The sequence below is a fragment of the Ambystoma mexicanum genome, chromosome 8, assembly GCF_040938575.1.
Source record: "Ambystoma mexicanum isolate Mex_15411 chromosome 8, UKY_AmexF1_1, whole genome shotgun sequence".
NCBI classification, from domain to species: Eukaryota; Metazoa; Chordata; class Amphibia; order Caudata; family Ambystomatidae; genus Ambystoma; species Ambystoma mexicanum.
This window is the reverse complement of record NC_090929.1, coordinates 300300135-300321028: the sequence shown is the minus strand read 5'-3', so window position 1 is coordinate 300321028 and position 20894 is coordinate 300300135. Positions and strand designations below refer to the sequence as shown.

Below are 20894 nucleotides of genomic sequence, written 5' to 3'. Positions count from 1 at the left end.
TACATTCTTGTCCTCTGAAACTGTTAACCCTTAAAACTGTATTTTTAGTTGCGGTCACTTCCGCTCCCAGAGTGAGTGAGTTGCAGGCACTTCGTTAAGCCACCCTACACTGTGTTTCATAAGGGCATGGTTGTCCTTAGAGTTCGTCCTTCGTTTCTTCCGATGGTTGTCTCGGAATGTCATTTAAGCCTGAAGGTCTATCTCCTGGCATTTTATCCTCCTCCGCATCCTGGTAAGGAAGAGGAGAGGCTCCATAGGTTGGATCCAGGAGAGCTTTAAGTTTCTACATTTCACAGATTTCCCAGGTCAGAGTGGACGATCAGCTTTTTATAGTTTTTTACGCTGGAGGGCGTTTGGGACAAGCTGTTACTAAACAGACTTTGTCTAGATGGATTATTTTGGCAATTTCTGAATGTTACAGCTTGGCGGGTAAGGACCCTCCGGTTGGTTTACAGGCCCATTCTACTAGGGGTATGGCTGCCTCTACTGCCCTGCAGAGGGGCGTTCCTATTCGAAACATCTGTGAAGCAGCCACTTGGGCTTCGGTCCATACTTTTGAACGACACTACTCCCTAGATTCCATCCATGGGCAGGATCTGGCCTTTGGCAAGGCAGTCCTTTATTCTGCAATTTGATTGGACATTCTAAATTTCTATATTCCAAATTCTTTTTCCCTCCTCCATGCGTTGGTACTGCTTTGGGAGTCTGTCATAGATATGGAATACATCGGAGGACCCAATCCCCTCGAATAACATGTTACTCTCTTACCTGGTAACGTTCTTTCGATGGGATGGTCCGACGACGTATTCCACATCGCTCCCTCCCTACCTGCCCCGCTACAGAATTTCATATGTGATTGCAGTTTACGGTTCCGCAAGGCTTTCTGTGGTCATACTGGCAGAAGATTGGTGCCACACGTTCTGGGAAAAAACAGCAACTGAGGCTACGGGCGTTGTGCTTCCTACTTATAACATCCGGTGACGTCGGCTCGACGGAGGCCCTCGAGGACAGCGTATCGACGTCATCGACAAAGGATGCAGACGCCGAAAATTTTCCGAAGCAGCTCAGCTGTGGTGATTACCTGGCATAGATATGGAATATGTCGTCGGACCATCCCATCGAAAGAACGTTTACAGGTAAGAGAGTAACTTGTTCTTCATCGAGACAAAGTAGTGCTTCGCACTCATCCTTCCATTCTCCCAAAGTTGGTCTCATAATTCCACCTCAACGAGGAGATAGTGCTTACCACTTGATTGGTTACCACTTTCTTTCTTAACCCCAAAGACAAGGTGCAGTCGCTTACCAGAGACACGTACAATGGGCAGCAATTAGTAGGACGGCCATATGGGCCACCCCATCAGCTTTCTGCAGGCATTACTGCTTGGATGTCGGTGGGTGGGCTGACGCGGCCTTCGGCCAGGCTGTGAACTGAAATCTCTTCACCTTATCTTTGCAACAGAGCTCCTCCCCAGGGCTTCAGTATGTGGTAATCGCTCATACAGGATGGAGGAAAGGGGACAGGACGTAGGAGTAATTACAAGTTACTCACCAGAGTGACTAACGTACTCCTAGTCCATAGTCACCCTTCCTCCATACGTCCCACCATACTCCCCTCCTCCCCCCTCTCTAAAAATTGCAGCATCCCTAGGTGGTTTAATGCAGCTGATGCGTCAAAGGGGACTCGGGTGTGGAGTCAGTGGGTGGGGGCTCATGGGAGCACATGCTCCCGGGGCGGCGCCCATCTAAATCTAAATGGAAAGACCATTTCTTCTGGTGAAAAATGTTCAGTTCCCGCGAGGGACACCCATACAGGATGGAGGAAAGGGGCATATGGACTAGGAGCAAGTTAGCCAGTCCGGTGAGTAACTTGCAATAACTTGGAAAAGCGATGATTGTGGCTAGGTAGCACAGGAGCAAGCTGGTCAGTCCACCAGCAAGTCCAGGGACATTTCCAAAGACTCTTGGGGCATGCATCCTCAAGAAGACATTGAGACTAGTTGGTCTCACTAAACGTCGAAGCACTGAATAATCTATCAGTCGAGGGGGTCCACTGCAGAAGTTGTGCTTGTGTCACCAACAGGCTGCTTCTCTTCAAAGGATTCTTGGCTACAACGTGGATATTAAGAATGGCTGCAGCAGTCCTCCTCTTATCCAAAACTGACGCTGAAAGTAAGGCCATACCCGCCAATGGAAAGGATCTGCACCATTCAAACAGCCATTAGTTGTCCAGTCAGGGACAACTACTGGTTTCACACCCGCCCCAGCTACAAACATTCTGGCACTAGGTGTGTGGACTGGGGATACACCGTCCCAGCCCCCTTCCTGTGGCACACTCGCGCACACACACCTTTTCAAGGCAAGTGCATGACCTTATATGGGATTTCCAAACCTGATATGGCCAAAATTAAGCTTAAATGGTAAAAATGTACCTGCTGCCACCACCTTTTCTTTAGACACTGTAAGGAATGAAGAGTAAGACTTGAACATAGTGGCATGTTCAGTGTTATAGACTTTTATTTTCAAAATAATAAGCAGGTTGGGAGGAAATCCCATCTATCCCGAACTCTGAGGGATTTCCTGCCTCTTAATAAAGCTAAGGAACGTCTGTATCAGGATGTTAAGTGTCTTCCATCCTGTGTCCAAACCGGAAACTGACCCTTACACTCTAAACTCAGTATAATGTGTACAAGAGGATTTCTGTAATATATGTATATTTGTAGTTTTCCTTTAGAGTTCCAAAGAATAACTGTTTAAGGTGCCGAAAGAAAAGGAATACAGTTCTACCAGAAAAAGCGGCCCCCCTTCCGCTAGATTTCTTCTGGTAATCAACAAGTCACTTGTTCAAGAAGGTTCTCTTTTCTTGAGTATCCTGCAAACGTTACGATTCTTTTAAATGTTCAGTTTCTCAGACTCCGTATTTCCATCAATTTAAATGGGTCACTATTTTTCCCTTTTCCATTAGGTGCTCTATTTTTGTATCTCCCTGGTGTATCTTTTGTATCTCCCTGGTGTACTCTCCTGCCAAGCTATTTACTTGTTTCTTGCAGTTTCACAATTCCACATTCACTTTGCTTCCTACTCCTGGTTCACACTCCTTCCAGGATGTCAAATTAGAAAGTCTTTCTTTCACTGTGTGTCTGGTTCACTAACCTGCCAGGGCTTCTTCCTTTTCCAATCATTAATTGTCTTTTATCCACGATATTATTAGACCAATATTGGGCCACAGACCTTTGCTTAGCAAAGTTCGTCTCAGTTTTCAATTTTCCTTTGAAATATTGGTCTTCTTCACCTTTTCATTACTGTTCGTATTTATATTCAATTCTTTTGAAGCATTGGGTTGCCAACCCGTTTTCAATATTGTTTGCAAATATTCCAATTGCTTCAAATCTTTGACTTTGCCTCTCTCGCAGTGTTTCTGTAACCCGGCATACACTTTTAGACACTCCGGTAACCCATTCACTTTCTCTGAGCTTACCGGACGGCTTTGGTGTCCCCTGTGCGTCTCATTCTCTGATTGCTTCGGTTTGCTGACTCAATGTGCGTCCAGTTAGTCGGTTGGCTCTCACTGTGCTTTCTTCTGCTGCATCCTGCTCCTGCTACCTCAGGCTCTCAAGCAGTGAGCTGCCTTCATTACGGTTTTTCTGCGTGCCGTTCGGGTCAGTATCTCTGCTGCTTCAAACAGTTTCTTCGTCTCCAACATTCTGACCGCCGTCAGAACAAGTTACCATTAGACTGTCTCTCTCTCTTTTTCTTTAACTTTTTCTTTTTCTTTAACTTTCTTTCACTTTCTCCTTCACCTCTTTCGCTCTCTCTTGCTCTCTCTTGCTCCTTCTTTTGCCCTTTCTCTTGCTCTCTTGCCCTTTCTCTTGCTCTCTTGCCCTTTCTCTTGCTCTCTTGCCCTTTCTCTTGCTCTCTTGCCCTTTCTCTTGCTCTCTTGCCCTTTCTCTTGCTCTCTTGCCCTTTCTCTTGCTCTCTTGCCCTTTCTCTTGCTCTCTTGCCCTTTCTCTTGCTCTCTTGCCCTTTCTCTTGCTCTCTTGCCCTTTCTCTTGCTCTCTTGCCCTTGCCCTTTCTCTTGCTCTCTTGCCCTTGCCCTTTCTCTTGCTCTCTTGCCCTTGCCCTTTCTCTTGCTCTCTTGCCCTTGCCCTTTCTCTTGCTCTCTTGCCCTTTCTCTTGCTCTCTTGCCCTTTCTCTTGCTCTCTTGCCCTTTCTCTTGCTCTCTTGCCCTTTCTCTTGCTCTCTTGCCCTTTCTCTTGCTCTCTTGCCCTTGCCCTTGCTCTTGCTCTCTTGCCCTTGCCCTTGCTCTCTTGCCCTTTCTCTTGCTCTCTTGCCCTTGCCCTTTCTCTTGCTCTCTTGCCCTTGCCCTTTCTCTTGCTCTCTTGCCCTTGCCCTTTCTCTTGCTCTCCTGCCCTTTCTCTTGCTCTCCTGCCCTTTCTCTTGCTCTCCTGCCCTTTCTCTTGCTCTCCTGCCCTTTCTCTTGCTCTTTCTCTTGCTCTCTTGCCCTTTCTCTTGCTCTCTTGCCCGCTCTCTTGCTCTCTTGCCCGCTCTCTTGCTCTCTTGCCCGCTCTCTTGCTCTCTTGCCCGCTCTCTTGCTCTCTTGCCCGCTCTCTTGCTCTCTTGCCCGCTCTCTTGCTCTCTTGCCCGCTCTCTTGCTCTCTTGCCCGCTCTCTTGCTCTCTTGCCCGCTCTCTTGCTCTCTTGCCCGCTCTCTTGCTCTCTTGCCCGCTCTCTTGCTCTCTTGCCCGCTCTCTTGCTCTCTTGCCCGCTCTCTTGCTCTCTTGCCCGCTCTCTTGCTCTCTTGCCCGCTCTCTTGCTCTCTTGCCCGCTCTCTTGCTCTCTTGCCCGCTCTCTTGCTCTCTTGCCCGCTCTCTTGCTCTCTTGCCCGCTCTCTTGCTCTCTTGCCCGCTCTCTTGCTCTCTTGCCCGCTCTCTTGCTCTCTTGCCCGCTCTCTTGCTCTCTTGCCCGCTCTCTTGCTCTCTTGCCCGCTCTCTTGCTCTCTTGCCCGCTCTCTTGCTCTCTTGCCCGCTCTCTTGCTCTCTTGCCCGCTCTCTTGCTCTCTTGCCCGCTCTCTTGCTCTCTTGCCCGCTCTCTTGCTCTCTTGCCCTTGCCCGCTCTCTTGCTCTCTTGCCCTTGCCCTTTCTCTTGCTCTCTTGCTCTTGCTCTCTTGCTCTCTTGCCCTTTCTCTTGCTCCCTTGCCCTTGCCCTTTCTCTTGCTCCCTTGCCCTTGCCCTTTCTCTTGCTCCCTTGCCCTTTCTCTTGCTCCCTTGCCCTTGCCCTTTCTCTTGCTCCCTTGCCCTTGCCCTTTCTCTTGCTCCCTTGCCCTTTCTCTTGCTCCCTTGCCCTTTTGCCCTTGCTCTTGCTCCCTTGCCCTTTTGCCCTTGCTCTTGCTCTCTTGCCCTTTTGCCCTTGCTCTTGCTCCCTTGCCCTTTTGCCCTTGCTCTTGCTCCCTTGCCCTTTTGCCCTTGCTCTTCTTTCCCTTGCTCTCTTGCTCTTCTTTCCCTTGCTCTCTTGCTCTTCTTTCTCTTGCTCTCTTGCTCTCGCTCTTCTTTCTCTTGCTCTTTTTTCTCTTGCTCTCTTGCTCTCGCTCTTCTTTCTCTTGCTCTTTCTCTTTCTCTCGCTCTTCTTTCTCTTGCTCTCGCTCTTCTTTCTCTTTCTCTCGCTCTTCTTTCTCTTTCTCTCGCTCTTCTTTCTCTTTCTCTCGCTCTTCTTTCTCTTGCTCTTTTCTCTTGCTCTCGCTCCTTTCTCTTGCTCTCGCTCTTCTTTCTCTTGCTCTTTCTCTTGCTCTTTCTCTCGCTCTTCTTTCTCTTTCTCTCGCTCTTCTTTCTCTTTCTCTCGCTCTTCTTTCTCTTTCTCTCGCTCTTCTTTCTCTTTCTCTCGCTCTTCTTTCTCTTTCTCTCGCTCTTCTTTCTCTTTCTCTTTTCTCTTGCTCTCGCTCCTTTCTCTTGCTCTCGCTCTTCTTTCTCTTGCTCTTTCTCTTGCTCTTTCTCTCGCTCTTCTTTCTCTTTCTCTCGCTCTTCTTTCTCTTGCTCTCGCTCTTCTTTCTCTTTCTCTTTCTTCTCTCACCTTTTTCCCCTCATATATGCTGGTCAGCTGTGTCGGCATAAAACTACACAGCATGGTTTAGCAATTTCCTTCGACTAGACTGTGGCATTGACTTACCACTTCTGGTTATCTTCATTGCTCCAGCCCCGTTTCTAGTCTGTTAAAATAGGCAGGGTGGGTGCGGGGGGGGGGGGTAAATGTGATTTGAGTTGGAATACTTGGCTATTCTTCATCTGCACCACAATAAGGCATATAGGTATGTTGTACGGCAATTGGATGTTGTTACAAATTATGTCTGCAAGAGGTTTTCGGTCTAGTATTTTCTTGTCCCTCTGCAGTTTGTCTTCCCCTACGTGATCCTCCCACAAGTAGCCTCTGCCTTTCCCTGACCATTTAGGAGAAGCTTCCCTCCAGATCAGTGACGATGTTGCTATATTCGTCACAATACATATAAATGTAACCAAAAATGCCAAATTGTGGGTTGATACAGAAGTATCCCCATTGCACCTCTCTGTAGTGCTGTGTGGAATGTAGAAAATACAAGAATTCAAAATGTACAGACCCTGAAGGTCTGTCAGTTAACCCATAACAACTGAGCAAAAGGAAGTGATGCGGAAGGATTTGCTTCCCTTCAAAAAGTCAAGTCATGATGAAAAACAAAGTAGAATAAATTGGGTTCCATAGAGAACTATGGAGGGAAGTAGGCAAAATGAAAACCTTCCCTAACAGTCTAGGGAGAGAAAACAGCAAAAATAAAATATTTCTTAACCGTGCACATTTGTATTCTTTCTAATACTACCTTAGAGGTTTAGGGTAAAAGTGACTGCTCATTGTTGGCATCTGGGATCCTATTAAATATTGTAATACTGTGTCTAAGATCTATGATTTTCCTTTTCTTCCCACCCCTTGTTTGCCTATCCCCAGAGAGTTATCTCCAGGGGTAGAAATTAAGTTGCAAGCTTCTAGCCAGGCATAAAAAGTCACTTGCCCCCTCAGTTCTCCACATGCACACAGTACACCAGTGGCAGTGCTAATTTTGAGGCTGGTGGGCTTAAGTGCTGGTATAGGAGTATGTAGAATCCTAATTGACGTTGACTGTTTTTATTCATGCACTGTTTATTCTTACTATTGTCTATATACACATGTATGTGTATGTGTATATATATATATATATATATATATATGTGTGTGTGACACTTAATAAGCGTAATAGAGGCATGGTATCACAAGTATGACGCTGACACAAGAGGTACAAGTTTATTCAATTTTCGGGGTTTGGAAAAACTCCTGCTTTGCCCTGTAGCTATGATGGGAGTAGTTGCTACCATTAAATAATAAAGAAGAACCATCCTGGTCAGTCTTTGTCAAATCAAAATGGCCTTTACTAACCAAACTTAATGCCTTCCCCATCTCTTATACAAAAAGTGTTTAAAGGGGAATATGTATGCAAAGGAAAATCAATGTTATAACCTAAAGGATCAAGATGGCTGAGTCAGCTCTCCTCCCCACGTTGGACAGCACAGAGTAAGGTGGCCCCGGTTAACAGGATATGACACTCTGGCTCAGGTTCTCAAAACAAGACAGTTCAAAATGTGTGCCGAGGCCCACTTGGACTTCCACATTAAAGTTACTTATTCCAGTTCACAAAAAGTTCTTTCACAGTTCATTAAAAAGTTCAAGCAGATCTCCCACGCTGGGCTCAGACCTTGCAATCACAGCACTTGCAGGGGTTCCATTCCCCAAGCATAATTCACATTCGTTGGGGGTTCCCTTCCCCCATCTTATTAGACTTCTGGTCTCCCTCAGTCGGGCTTGGACCTTTTACTGATGTCGAAGACTTTCAGATGTGCAAGGCTTTTACCATAGATCTCCACAGCACTACTTCCTCTTCAGCTCACACTCTTATGTTATTTGCTCCAGTTTCTTTTGGTCTTGGTAATTCAGTACCATATGCACAAAAGTTCAAAAATCTTTCTCTTCACGCATCCACTGTCAGATCGCTACGATGGTCGCTATGGCGATGTTGGTGTATGCCCCGATGCGCTGTTCCATCACGCTGTTACTTCAGCGGTCTGGCTGATTTCCAAAATGGCACCGGCAAATGCTTGTGCCTCCTACAATAAGGGCAGACGAACGCTGAGACCTTGCGTCTCAATTCTTGTGAGTACTGACGCGAGTTTGCCCTTTTCCTTACTTGCTACTTCTTGTTCCTCCTTCAATTGTTTCCTCTGTTGCTGCTGCTTTGACCTTACGCTGCTCTGCATCCCTTAGGCACTGTGCTGCTTGCCTTCTGCTTTCAAACAAACTCCTTACCTTACGGCTCCACCATGTATTAATTCTTCCTTGCCTGGAGTTCTCTCACTGGCTGCGCCTCCTGGATCTGGATATCGGATTCCCTCTCCAACTACTGTAGTTACTTGTGGAATCAGCACACACCATCTGCCAAGGGTTTTTTCCGGCTCAGGCTTTTTCCCCCTCTGGTTGCAGCGCCGATTGGTCTGAGATCTGGCGAGTTGCCATCTTGCTGCATTTCAGGTTTGAGGTGCTGCAGTCCAAGTTCTACTCAGTATCCTCTCAAGACATCTAACAGGCGGTAAGATCTCACATTCACCTTTTCACTTCCCATTTTACCGGCATTAATCTTGACCACTACGCATTTCTGAGTTCATACACTTTGCCGCTTTATAACAAAACATCACATATTTCGCGTAGCCTTCAATTGTGAGATATAATAAACAAGTCAAGGTTAATGCCACAGGCTTGGCCTCGCCTTTCTAGCTGTCGTTCACCCGGGAGGGTCGCTGGTGTACTTGAATCACAATGCCGTCTTATCTGGGATTTGCCCTTCTCTGCGTATCTTTCACAGCTCTTTGGAAGCAAGGACCTCCTGCAGGGATTTCCTTGGTTTCCCTACCCTTTTCCCTCATCCCTTGATTGGTCGTTCTGCTCCAGTGGGTTTGGTTTCGCCCCGGAAGATCTGCTCCTTCTCGTGTTCCACCTTTCTCAGAGTGTCTCTATGTTCCTCCTTTTATCCGTGTGGGGAGAGCTAATGGGTATCGGATGTATGTGATTAAAGTCAAGTGCCTGACTTTGCCTGACCCGATTAGCCCGACATGTCCAATGAGATATGTACGGGATAGCCTCTTTACTCTGTTGCCCTCTACCTCGGTCCAGTGTTTGTGCAGAAAGGGGGCGGGGGTTGGGATATTGGAGAATCCTATAAAATAGGATTGAGCATGGCAAAGGGGGGGATACTGCATCTCACCATCGGTTGCCTCACCCCCACTCCCCGAAGACCCTTCACCCATGTGATCCTCCCGCACTGGTCTATCCCAAGGGTCTGGATCTAAAAGTTGATGGTCTTGCCCTGGCCACCTGAGAGAGAGATCCCCGGGGATTAGTATGTGAGACACTGTTTGGTTTCTCACAGAAGTGTATATTTTTCAGTGTTCCAGTGTGTTTCCTGGATTAATGTTGTAGAGATTTTTGCGCAACCTCCTAGTGAAGGCTTTGTAACCATCTAACATAATGGTAGAACAGTGCGTCATCCTAAAGGAAAGACTAGTAGCTCTGCACGTCGGGAGGGAGGCTACCAAGGAAATACTATTAATCCCAATAGACATCATTAAAGAATACACAACACTAGTATGGCAAACCTTTCCACAGGAAACAGGACAGTCTGTAGGCTGACCTGCGATTATGATGAAAAGCCAGTTTTTCCCCAGTTCCTTCCCACAGGTACCTAGAAGAAAGCAATCCACCCCAAGGGACCGCAGTGGAGACCCAGCATAAGAGATCAGTGGAGGATATGAGACCCAGTAGTTCTAGTAGCAGAGATGCAGAGCAGGATTCAGCCCCCAGTGTTAACCAATAGGGATATGTTGTTGAAGGGGACCTGCAGAACCTGACTACCAGGTGTTTAAACTGATTTTCTATACTCTGGCCAGGTGGACGGATGTATAGAAGGACAACCTATATTGTGAGAGGAACAACTCTGGCAAACTGTAGCCAAACCATATTAGGTAGCAGTGACAGGCGGTCTAGGCTAAGTTCTTCCGAGGGGGTGAGCTTTTTAAAGGGTCTACAATGAGGTCACACACTGGGAATCACAGATTACACTTAGACAGGATGTATACAAATAAAGTTATTTAATTATGGCCAAAGCGCACTATAGAAAAATGACTACAAGCAGGTAGAGTAATCACACAACACTAGCAAGCTAAATGCATATATACATTCACTTCGTTATAAGGCATAATACAAATCTGACTCCTGCAAAGGAAAGGTTAGACCAGTGTTATGCACTAAAATTTCCACATAGATGATCCCTATCTAAAATTGTCCAGCCCTAATTTTCCTGGGGCCTTGTGCCCAATAGTTCAGCATACAGTTGCACAGAACTTAAGATTCAGGAAAAAATTCAGCTAGGGTCTCTGGGGTCCAGTGAAGGGTTCTTAGGGTGCAAGTTAGACTAATGCCAAAAGTAGCCCCAACAGTTAGATGTCTTGCACAAGCAAGCTATGGCAAAGCCAAAAGTGTTAGAAATAAGCTTTATTATAAGGCCATTGACAGTTAGAAACTCTGTAACTTACCCCACGTACTCTGATTCTTCCCCACACTTGGCAGAGCAAAGGAAGAGTGTCAGATGTTGCTTTTCCTGCCGAAAGCCACAGTCCTGGATTCCCAGGGGTTGCAGGTTCAAGTGGATCTCCGGTTGGTCTCTTTTACTTTGTGCAGCACCCCTCTCAGGACTGGACTCGGGTCAGGTAAGCTATTTTCAGATGGTGGTCACTGCACATGGCGAAGCAAAAGGACTCTGCAGCCTCGGGCAGACTTTGCCTTCTATCTCGGGCCCCCTTGATGCTAGGACGCTGATATTACGCAGGAGGTAGTCTTGCAGGGCCAACTGAGGATCTCCCAAATTTCAGTCCGAAACTCGGTACGGTGACACCAGCAGCAGGGTAGCTCAAAAAAAAAGCTGGTCGGCCACAGGAAGGTTCCAGGGCACTTCCGAAGGGTTCCTTTGGCAGGGCAGTGAGCAGACATCTGGAATGGATGGTCCCTCCACTCCAAGGGTCGTAGCTCCTTCGCAAGACTCCTAAAGAGCAAGACTGGGCTCCTCCAGGACAGTAGCAGAAGTTGGTTGCCGGGACTCCTTTAGTTGAATCTCGGGTCTCTTCGCAGGTCTCACAGCTGGATAGGATACTTGGCTCCTTAAGGTTTCTCCAGGAACTCTGAAGAATGGGTGCAGGGGTCCTCTTCTTATCCTAAAAGCCAGGTAAGAGCTAAAACTCCCACTAACCAATAGCAGGACTAGCCCACTCACGCCCCACCAGTGGTCCAATCAGGAACACTGGCCGGAACATTCATGCATACCAATAAGAGACACTGAAACCAGTTTGTGTGTTGGAGTCACAGACCCAGCCCACACCCCGCCAGCAAACGCACACAGCCCTCCAGTAGCCTGCCAAAAGCTTCTGCTTTACCAGGTACTGGAAGTCCTTATAAGGAAGAAGGCTAAAGAACAAGATGGCAAAAGAACAGGCGAAAAATCTTGTGGCAAGGCCATGTTTGACCAGTAGCCACAGTTAGTAGCCAAACGCAGTAAAGCTAAAACGAAAGTCCCCAAAAAGTGGGGAAAAGTCCCTGCTGCCCCCAGCCTATCCTATTAGCACACCTAGAGTAACCAAAAATCCTCTGAGTGTTTGTCTAGGACAAAACAAAAATGCACCCCATTGTACTGCAGTGTAAGCTGCATTGTACAATGATAAAAAGTTACCACAAGTGATACAAAAGTAACCAAAGTAGTAGCATAGTAACTCGACTAAGGGAAACCATGTTTTCCAGTACTGACAGCCTGAAGGACATATCAGTTTCCCCATAACATATGAGCAAAGGCCAGTGCAGTGAAGCTTAATGCTTCACTGTAATGCAGAAAGTACAGGTCAGATTTTAAAATAAAAGCAAAAGGTTTGGGGTTTCCATGAAGATGGAAGTAAAGGTGCAGTAAAGAGAAATCTTTCCTTACACAAGGTCATGGCAACTGTTGAGGGCGGGTATCTTCAATAACTGACATTGCTAGTGCTGAGAGGTAAGTATTTGTTTTTTCCTGAAAACACTGTTGCAGGAAAGCAGAATAACTTAGTAAGTAAACTCTTAAAAGGCAAAATAAAGGATCTGGTCACACAGGGACTTCAACCCTGAGCCGGCAACAACTCCTAAGGCCATAAAATAGAATAGTCCTTTACTGGATTGGTACCCACCATCCAGAAGGGGAATCAGCAGCTGAGATGGCTCCAGGAGGGCGGAGAAACCTATACATGACATACCCTGGGAAATGTGGGATGCCACACCAGCAGAAATGGCCCTTGCAGCATTACAGCACTGGTGGCGAAGCAGGGCAGATCAGGAACTGGGGTGTTGGTGTCCAAACACCCATACATTAGGTGGATGCAGCTTCCAAAACCAGTGCTGCAGACGTTGGCGGTAAACCGTGGTAAAGTGTGGTAGAATAGCCCAGAAAATGGCCCCAGGATGCAAGGCCTGTCCCAAACAGATGAGGAGGGCTAGCAGCAGCATAGTGAGGATCCGGGAAGGATGCCCATAACTTAAAAATGTAAACCAGAGCACAGACAAGCAACACCAGCCCCACTAATATGTCCAGAATGGGTCTCAAAATTGGCCACAGTGTTTTTTCGGTGTCAAAATTGTTTCAGGTAAACAGACATGCTGACCTTCTAATAATCCAGCACAACTGAGTGCAGGAACAAGTGCCTCCTAAATGCACCTTCACTCACAAGCTTTTGATTCTACCAAACCACCAATACCATTGGGAGATTCAAAACAAAAGTTTTGGTGACAAGCCAATCACATTGGCCCCAAGAAAACGCCTAACAACCAGGCCCATCCTGCAGGAAGTCTAGTGGCCTGCCCAGGGCCAGGAACTGGTCTAGAGCAGTTCAAACCACTAAAGAGGCTGCCATCTTGAGCTCACAAACAGCTCACATTGCAGAACAGCCATTTTAGGTCTGATGCATGGTTACTCTGAACAAAGGAAACCCCTAAAACAAAAGACCAAGACTAGGTCTAGAAACCTTATTACCTCATCATTGGCTGCCATAAAGGTACAGTGGACTTTAGATTAGATCGTTACACAGCAATTATAGGGTTATGCAAACATCTTTCTAACACATGCTTACCCCTTTCTTGCATCTGGATATTCCTTTCCCATTAAAGAAAAGGGAAAGCATTTCACACATGGGATGGAGGGGGCCAGGGGCTGATTCGACGTCCATTTTCGAGTTTCGAAAACAACTGTAATACTCTGCAGCTGCCACTAGATGTCGGCCTATGCATAGCATGTGAATCTAAGCAGATACACGCACCAGAAATACGATTACGGTGAGTAATGTATTCCATACAGACCTCACTGCATAGAGTAGTGTGTCCTGATTAAGACTTTTTTGGTGTGATACATTCGGTTAGAAAGTATGGTAGCCTGTTTTAATTATGACTACCAAATAATCTGAGAAGACAATTTGCAAAATATTGACCCACCTGCCCATACTCTCTGGCTGCATCTGTGGTATTGGGGCTTGGGAAGCTATGGTGGCAGACTGAACACAGCATTGCTTTTCCAGTTTGACTGCGTATGCGTGTTTGAATGCAGTGGGAAACCCTTTCTGTGTATCTCGATCAACAAGTCTAGGTCTCTGTGTTAAGCCCCAATGTTTGTTTGCTGGTGCAGAGCTGATGCCAAGGTTCATTGTCGAAGGGACATTGATCATGTGTGTCGGTTTTGGTTAACAGTAGTCTCATTGGAACTTAGGAGACCAGTAAGGGATTGGCTGACTTAACTCATTCAGGCACTAAATCTGGAATGTCATTTTTTTTTTCTCCAGTTGATGGCATCGACCCAAACTTTAAGATGGATCAGCAGAGTAAGCGAACCCCTCTGCATGCAGCAGCAGAGACTGGCCACGTTGACATTTGCCACATGCTTGTTCAGGTGCATTTCTTTTTACTAAGACTACGTTGGTGGTCTTGTGTTAACTTGTAGGTCTTGGAAAAGTTGGTGTTGATAGATTGGTCTTTCTCTTCCCATTCGTTGTAATGACAAGGTTCCCACATGTATGTGTATCTGCGCCTTCTCAACTGACGAGTTTTATAGTGAGTGGCGGTAACGTCATCCTAGCAGTAGCAAATCATTTTTTAGCCTTCTCAGTATTCATCACAGCTTTTACCCTTTCACCAGGCTGGTGCCAACTTGGATAACTGCTCTGAGGAGCAGAAGACCCCACTGATGGAGGCAGCAGAGAACAATCACCTGGATGTGGTGAAGTACCTAGTCAAGGCCGGAGCTCTACTGGACCCCAAGGTACTGTATAACTGTTACATTCAAACATGTATAGGTAAAGAATAACGCTTTTCAGTCTACAGAGTGGAAAATGACCTGGCATTTGTGGCATTTTTGGTATCCATAGATACGAAGGACAGGCTGAAAAAGATACTCGTGGCATTGTCGTTCCCAGGAACAGTACAGAATAGAGCATACTGTACAACATTTAAAAAGAGGTGGCAGGGTCCAGGCGTTACAACACTGTTGTGGGGGTTCCTTTCTGCTGCTATTTTCAGTGTGATGGGGTGACCTCCCACAACTAGGCAATTGTTTCAGGTTATGTATGTTGGGGAGGCTTTTCCAAAGGCCTTTAAAAGGTGAGAGATCGAGCAAGAGCTCTATCTCCACCAAGTAGTTCCAATCGTTCGTAATGGTGGTATGACCAACAGCTTATCTTTACACTTAAGTGAGGAGAGAAGACTGTTATCAAGCTACAGTTCCATACAAGCATTCAAACAATATTGGACACAGTATATACTGAAAAATGAAATGATGGCTGAGTAGACAGTAAAATAAAAGTATCCATATTTTTTTTGTTTTTATTATTGTAAAACTTCAGTTCAATATTACAATATCAAACTTTTGTTACATTGGATAAGGTTATTTTTCGTTTCATTTCACAAATCCTATCGAGCATATTCACTGAACGCATCGTTATACTTTTCGTATATAGGGTTTCCAATTTTCCAGATTCTTAGAGATTTTCATTTATCACAACTTAATTAGATCTGCACGCAGAATCATGTCGAGGAAATTGATTAAGCTATATGATAGCTAAATATTTCTGCCTGCTACAACAAGTTCCCACCATTCTTTTGCGTCGTAATTTTGAGGTTTAAATGTTCTCAAATGCAGTTCTCGCTGGATGATGAGTTTGGGGCAAACAGTTATTAGATGTTTTAGGGACTCGACAACTCCTGTTTCACAAAATCTGCATTTGTTTGTGGCGGCTTTATTTCGTCGTACCCACAGCATTTCTTTGGTGTTCAGTGCGTTCAATCTAAGTCTTAGAAACTGATTCCTGTGATGACGTAAAGGGCAGTTTGTTAGGTATTTTGGTTGGTGGTGTAATTTCAAAATACCTCGAGAGACAGGCAGAGTTGTTTTAAGAGTTGACCGCTGGTCATATGTTAAAATCCAGTCCCATGCCTCCAGCTTTTTTTTTTTTTTTGCTTTTTGAGGGCGATTGCGCAGCTAATCATCGCTTATATCTGCTGCTTCCATTATAGCTTTTAGTTTGGTCTTCCATGAATTAAGTAGCTTTGATTAAAGTGCTTCATTCCCAGTAGTGAAAATGTTATATGCTGGAATTTCAGCTCCAAGTGACATTTTTCGCAGGGTGGATAAAGATTTCCATACAATCGTCATGTAGAGCGAATTTAATGCCAATTCATATCTCAAGGCAACCATTGAGATGTATTTAGGGAGTCCCAGAGCGCGTCTCCAGAACCCACCTTCTAGTCTATGACAGAGGTGGTGGTCGAGATTCTAGCTGTTAAGCCGCCAATTGAGAATTTTCCATATTCTTCATTTTAACTCCTTGTAAACCAAGATTGTTTGTTCTATCGATTAAATCGTTTGTCCAAGCAGCTTCACAAATGGAGTCGTTAATCATGATTCCCAAGTATCTTATGGACTTTACTATGCTTAAAGACTTGTTTTCGAAAGCCCATCTAAATTTATTATCTTTGCTTGAGTTGCTTTTTCCGATACACGTGATCTTCGTTGTCTCTGTGTTTAAGGTCGACTCATTGGCTTTCAGGTAATCATTTAGACTGTGCACGAGATGTTGTAGCCCAATCTGTGTTTGATCGATCAACACGATATCATCTGCATAAACAAGGCATTTCAGTGGTGTTACATTTATCTTTGGGGAAAAGCAATGCGCTGATTCCAGCCATTCAGGCAAGTCTGCAAGGAATAATTTGAAAAGTTCCGCTGCCAGTGGGCATCCTTGTTTGACCCCTTTATAGGTTGCTATTGGTTGAGTCAGGTCACCTTGCAAGTTTACGCTTATTTGAATGGATGTATTGGTATGCAGGGCAATAATTGGGTCTAAGAGATGCTCAGGACATTTCCACGTTCGTAGTTTGGCCCATAGTCTTTCTCGATTTATTGCATCAAATGCCTGCCGCAGGTCGACAAAGGCAAAGAATACTTTTTTCTTTGACTCTAGGGTGTTTAATTTTAGGATAGTAAGTAGAGTAAGGTTCACATCAACACCTACTTGCGCCGTAAAGCCAGTTTGTCGTCAATCAGTTATGTCTGCCTTAGATGCCCATGCAGCCAATTTTTGACGAAGAAAAGAACCAAATATTTTCCCAATTGTGTCTAGAAGGGCAATAGGACGATAGTTACCCGGATCGTCTCTACTGCCCTTATAGACCGGGACCACTATTGCCTTTGACCATGATAGAGGCGTTTTCATGGTTTTAGAGATTTGCCGAAACAAGCATTCAATGAATTTGGCCCAGTGTTCTTTGTTTCTTTAACATTAAGTTAGAGATTTGGTCCGTTCCAGCTGCTCTCGAGTTCTTTAACTTTTGAATAGTTATTTCAATGTCTTTGCATGTAGGTGTTACATCCCAAGCTTTTACTGTGTTCACTAGGTTTTTTCCTGCATCTTGGTTTGGCTTTTCGTATATCGTTGTAAAATACTCTAACCAATTTGCACTTGAAATTTCATTTGAGTTAAGGCGTATGGTTTCCACGGTTTAAAATTCCCCAAATTTCACAAGTGTTTTTGGTTAATAGTTTTAACATGATTTCTGCTCGATTTTGATCTATTATCACTGAATGAGATCTTAACCAGTTTCGGTATATATGACGCCGTTCTTTGACTTTCATTTGCTTGGTTCTTGGATGACTCGTATACTTTATCAATCTCAACTCTTTCCTTAAAGCCTTTTTTGCCAAGGCTGTTTCATTACTGTACGAATGTTTTGGAGTATGCCCAATTGTTCTTGAGTTTGCAGTTTTCAATGTGAAATCTATCAACATGGGTGAGTATTCGACGTTTTTTGATTGAATGAGCCTCTGACTTAGTTTTTGAATTAAAGGGCCATTTGTGGTGAGCTGGTTTCCAGCGGCATTTATTGACAGTTGGACTGCGTGATTGTCTGGCAAATCGTGTCTTTCACCCTTCCACACAAGACGTAACATGTCATGGTCGCTGTGTTCCATCGGTACAACGTTGAGGGAAACCACTCTTTCAAAGATGTTTCGGGATGCCCAGATGTAGTCTAGGGTACTTCTTTGCTGCATTCCTTGCCACGTTGGATTACAGGGCTGAACGCCTTTGGTGTTTCCGTTGACCATCTGGCAGTTTCTTAAAGCAAGGGCTTGGGACCAGATTTGACCTCTTTCAGCTACTTCATTCTTTAAGAGCTGTACATTTGACTTCTTTTGGTGCTCATATTTGAACTAACTGCAGTTGAGGTCACCACATACAAGTACAGATAAGTTATTATAAACCAGAAAAGTTTTGTCAATTAGATTTGTTACTGTGTTTATAAAGGACATTGCAGTGATCATTGCAGGGTTCCAGTATCCGTTAATTATTAATAAGTGGCTCTTTGTGTTTATGCTAGAATAAGTTATTTGCACTAGGGTGCCTTGTACAAATGAGTTTGGATTCACTGACACCAGGGGTGACCACCAGTTATGGATTTTCAATAAGGTTATTAAACCTGAAAAAGGGCATCCCTTGGCGTTTTTTCTTGCTAGGTTTAAAAAGATTGCGAACCCATCCCGGGTCGGTGGATCACTGAGCCAAGTTTTCTGTAGACAGATTGCAAAAACTTTGTCTAAAGGTTCAGTAAAGTTGTTAAACAAGTGAATGAACCTGCGAGTGTTCCACGAAAGCATTGTCAGCTCAGGATTTGTCTGTGTCACTCACTGTTATTTGCGGTTTCCATTTGTCAATCGGCTCCCATCTCTACTTCTTTCTCCGTTGACTTGTTGCAAATCACAAGTTACCTGGGAGTATGATGGAGATTTTCGCAAGGCTGTTTGCCCATCTTCACTTGAGGTCTCGTCATTGCTTTCTCTACTTGGCGATTTTACGTTTTTGTCTCATTTTTTCAGGTTCCACGGTGATATCGAAACCGTACACAAGCAGATCCTCGATTGCCTGTAATAGGTTTTTCACTGCCGAAGAGGTAATATGAAGCAGGACTTGATCAGAGGTTTTTTCTGTTGTGTACTCGACAATTTTTATGTCATCAGACGATATTGTTCGGAGTTGTGGAATGCAGGTAAATAGTTTCAGAACATTAGCTGTGTTTAGGTTTACCTCATTATCGTCGGATTGAATGTTTTCTAGGCGAAGTTTCCATAATCATATGTTTTTTTAGGACTTTTGATCCCATGCACTCTGGATAGATGGTGTACGCCAGTTTTCCTCTGATTTATCGTTTATTTTGGATTTAGCTTGGAGCTTAACATTGAAGGTTTGTATCTTCCAGGCATTGAAGCTTTTACAGGCCTCTTCTTTTCTTCAGATAAGACAATCATAGCAGGTGCATGATCCTCTAAGGAAGCGTATAGGCTGTACTCAATTTCAATTGAGTATGTTGATTGCATAGGTCAACTGAGTTTTCGGCTACAGAGCTGGAGATACTGTTGTCGCCGGTTTCCACTCGGCCAGGCGTTTTGCCGTTTTTTTTGTTTAGTTGATTACTGTTTCGTTTTTCCTGGGTTGGGGCTGATGCTGCCTGAGTTTCAAGCTGTGTTGGACCAGATTTCCGTTCAGAAAGGTTTTTTATTTTTTTTGGGCGTTGTTATTTCTTATGAAGTTTTTCACATTTTGACGGATATGCTTTTATTGCTTATTTTTTGGTCCTATAATATTTGCCTTTTTTGCGATCTTTTGTTGCTGATTTGTGTTTTCACTCATTAATATAGTTTTAGCCGGGCCACTGAATATATTGAACGTCTTTGTTAGATTTCTTTCTTTTCCAATTTCTTTGTCTTGATCAGAAGGGGTTTTCGTCAGGAGAGCGCTCTCATTTGCAATAAGGACCTCCTTGCTCTTAGGGCTTCGAACCGCCTGAGATGTTTCTATTAAAGGCGGTGGAGGCTGCAGAATGTTAGCATTTTTTCCCCTTACGTGAAGAACCGAACTGGTTGATGGGACTTCTCCATTATGTATGCCACCTTTGGGTGTTTGCCACTTTTGGTCATGGTTAACATTTTTGCGCATCCATTTGACCGCTTCTAGCAGACTTTCAATTAGAGTGTCATTTTGGCAATGATGCCGAGCGGCCAGGTCACTCAACCTTTCCTGCCACCTGAAGGCGAGTGTCCCCAGATAGCACGACCCTCCCCGCAATGAGAGGCAAGAATGGACTCTCCCACGAATGGGAATAAGGCTAGGACCAAGTGCAGGTGAGCTCAAGGGAAGCTTTATCTAAGTCAAAATAGGGCATGCAAAGAACTCTGCAAACTCCGAGAGCGCTCTGTCTGACAATAGCAAAGACGGGCGTTTTTATTTACAAAAAGCATCATAGGCACCTACACACTATAGGGGGCACATGTACATGGGGTTTGGGTGGCGTCGACTAAATATATGTGCAGCCGTGATTCGTCTCTGTGGTTGGTGGACACCGCTGGGTGCCAACGTGGGGCGGGCAGGTCAGCTGGGCTCATCCGGGAGGCGCTGTCCGGTCAGGCGTGGTCAGTGTCATTGATGGACGTCTTTCTTGGCTTTCTGCCCCAAGGGCTAGGCACACCCCATTCATTCAATGCTGCAATGTCAGTTGTCCTGTAAATCCTACAATAGGTTATTCTACAGGTTAATATAACACAGGAGGAATGTGCATTAGGTGGGGTACTTTGGCGATACATCAATACGGGGTTGCTGTTATCCTGTTGACTAGATATCATAGGCCACGGGGTCGGGTCTCCAGGCATGGGGTAAGCTGTCCAGGCTTTGGGTCTCTTTAGAAGTCATGACGGATGCTTTTACACAATGTTGGTGCAATATTAGGTGTCTTCTTTTACAAGCGTCATTAATCTGGGGTGAGCTGATGGGTCGTGGGACCTATGAGGGGGCACCTCTGGCCTCTGGTTATGGCCGGATTTTGCTCCTGGGCTGTAAATAATTCAGGTGGCTGTTCGTGGCTATGTGAGCTGCGGGGGAATCATGAATGCCTGAAACGGCTCCAGCCGAATTGGGGGAGGTGAGGCGGTGTCGCTCGGGCCTTTGCTTTCTCTGGCAGGCTTCAATGGGAAGGGAGGAAAGGTGGCCTTGGATATGCCCACAATGATAGTCTTCTAGCAAGCTGCAAACTGTAAAACGAAGGGATTTGCATAATATAAACTGGCTAAGTGGTCCACATCTATAGCATTTACAACAGTATATATTCATTTCAGAATTCGTTAACTAAATCTACAACTCCATTAGTCACTATAGGGTAAGTATTTGCAATATTAGCAGTTTTAGCATTACACGGTAA

At 45.1% G+C, this 20894-nt stretch overlaps 1 protein-coding gene across 14 annotated transcripts in view; it reads left to right on the top strand.

Moving 5' to 3' along the window:
* Positions 1-20894, top strand: part of EHMT1 (euchromatic histone lysine methyltransferase 1) — a 2375011-nt gene that overhangs the window by 1696709 nt on the left and 657408 nt on the right. For all 14 annotated transcript variants that reach the window (XM_069609714.1, XM_069609713.1, XM_069609712.1 and 11 more), the window contains 2 exons: positions 13940-14046; positions 14293-14415. In XM_069609714.1, coding sequence (XP_069465815.1) covers positions 13940-14046; positions 14293-14415 — 230 coding nt within the window. The remainder of the gene's footprint in view (positions 1-13939; positions 14047-14292; positions 14416-20894) is intronic.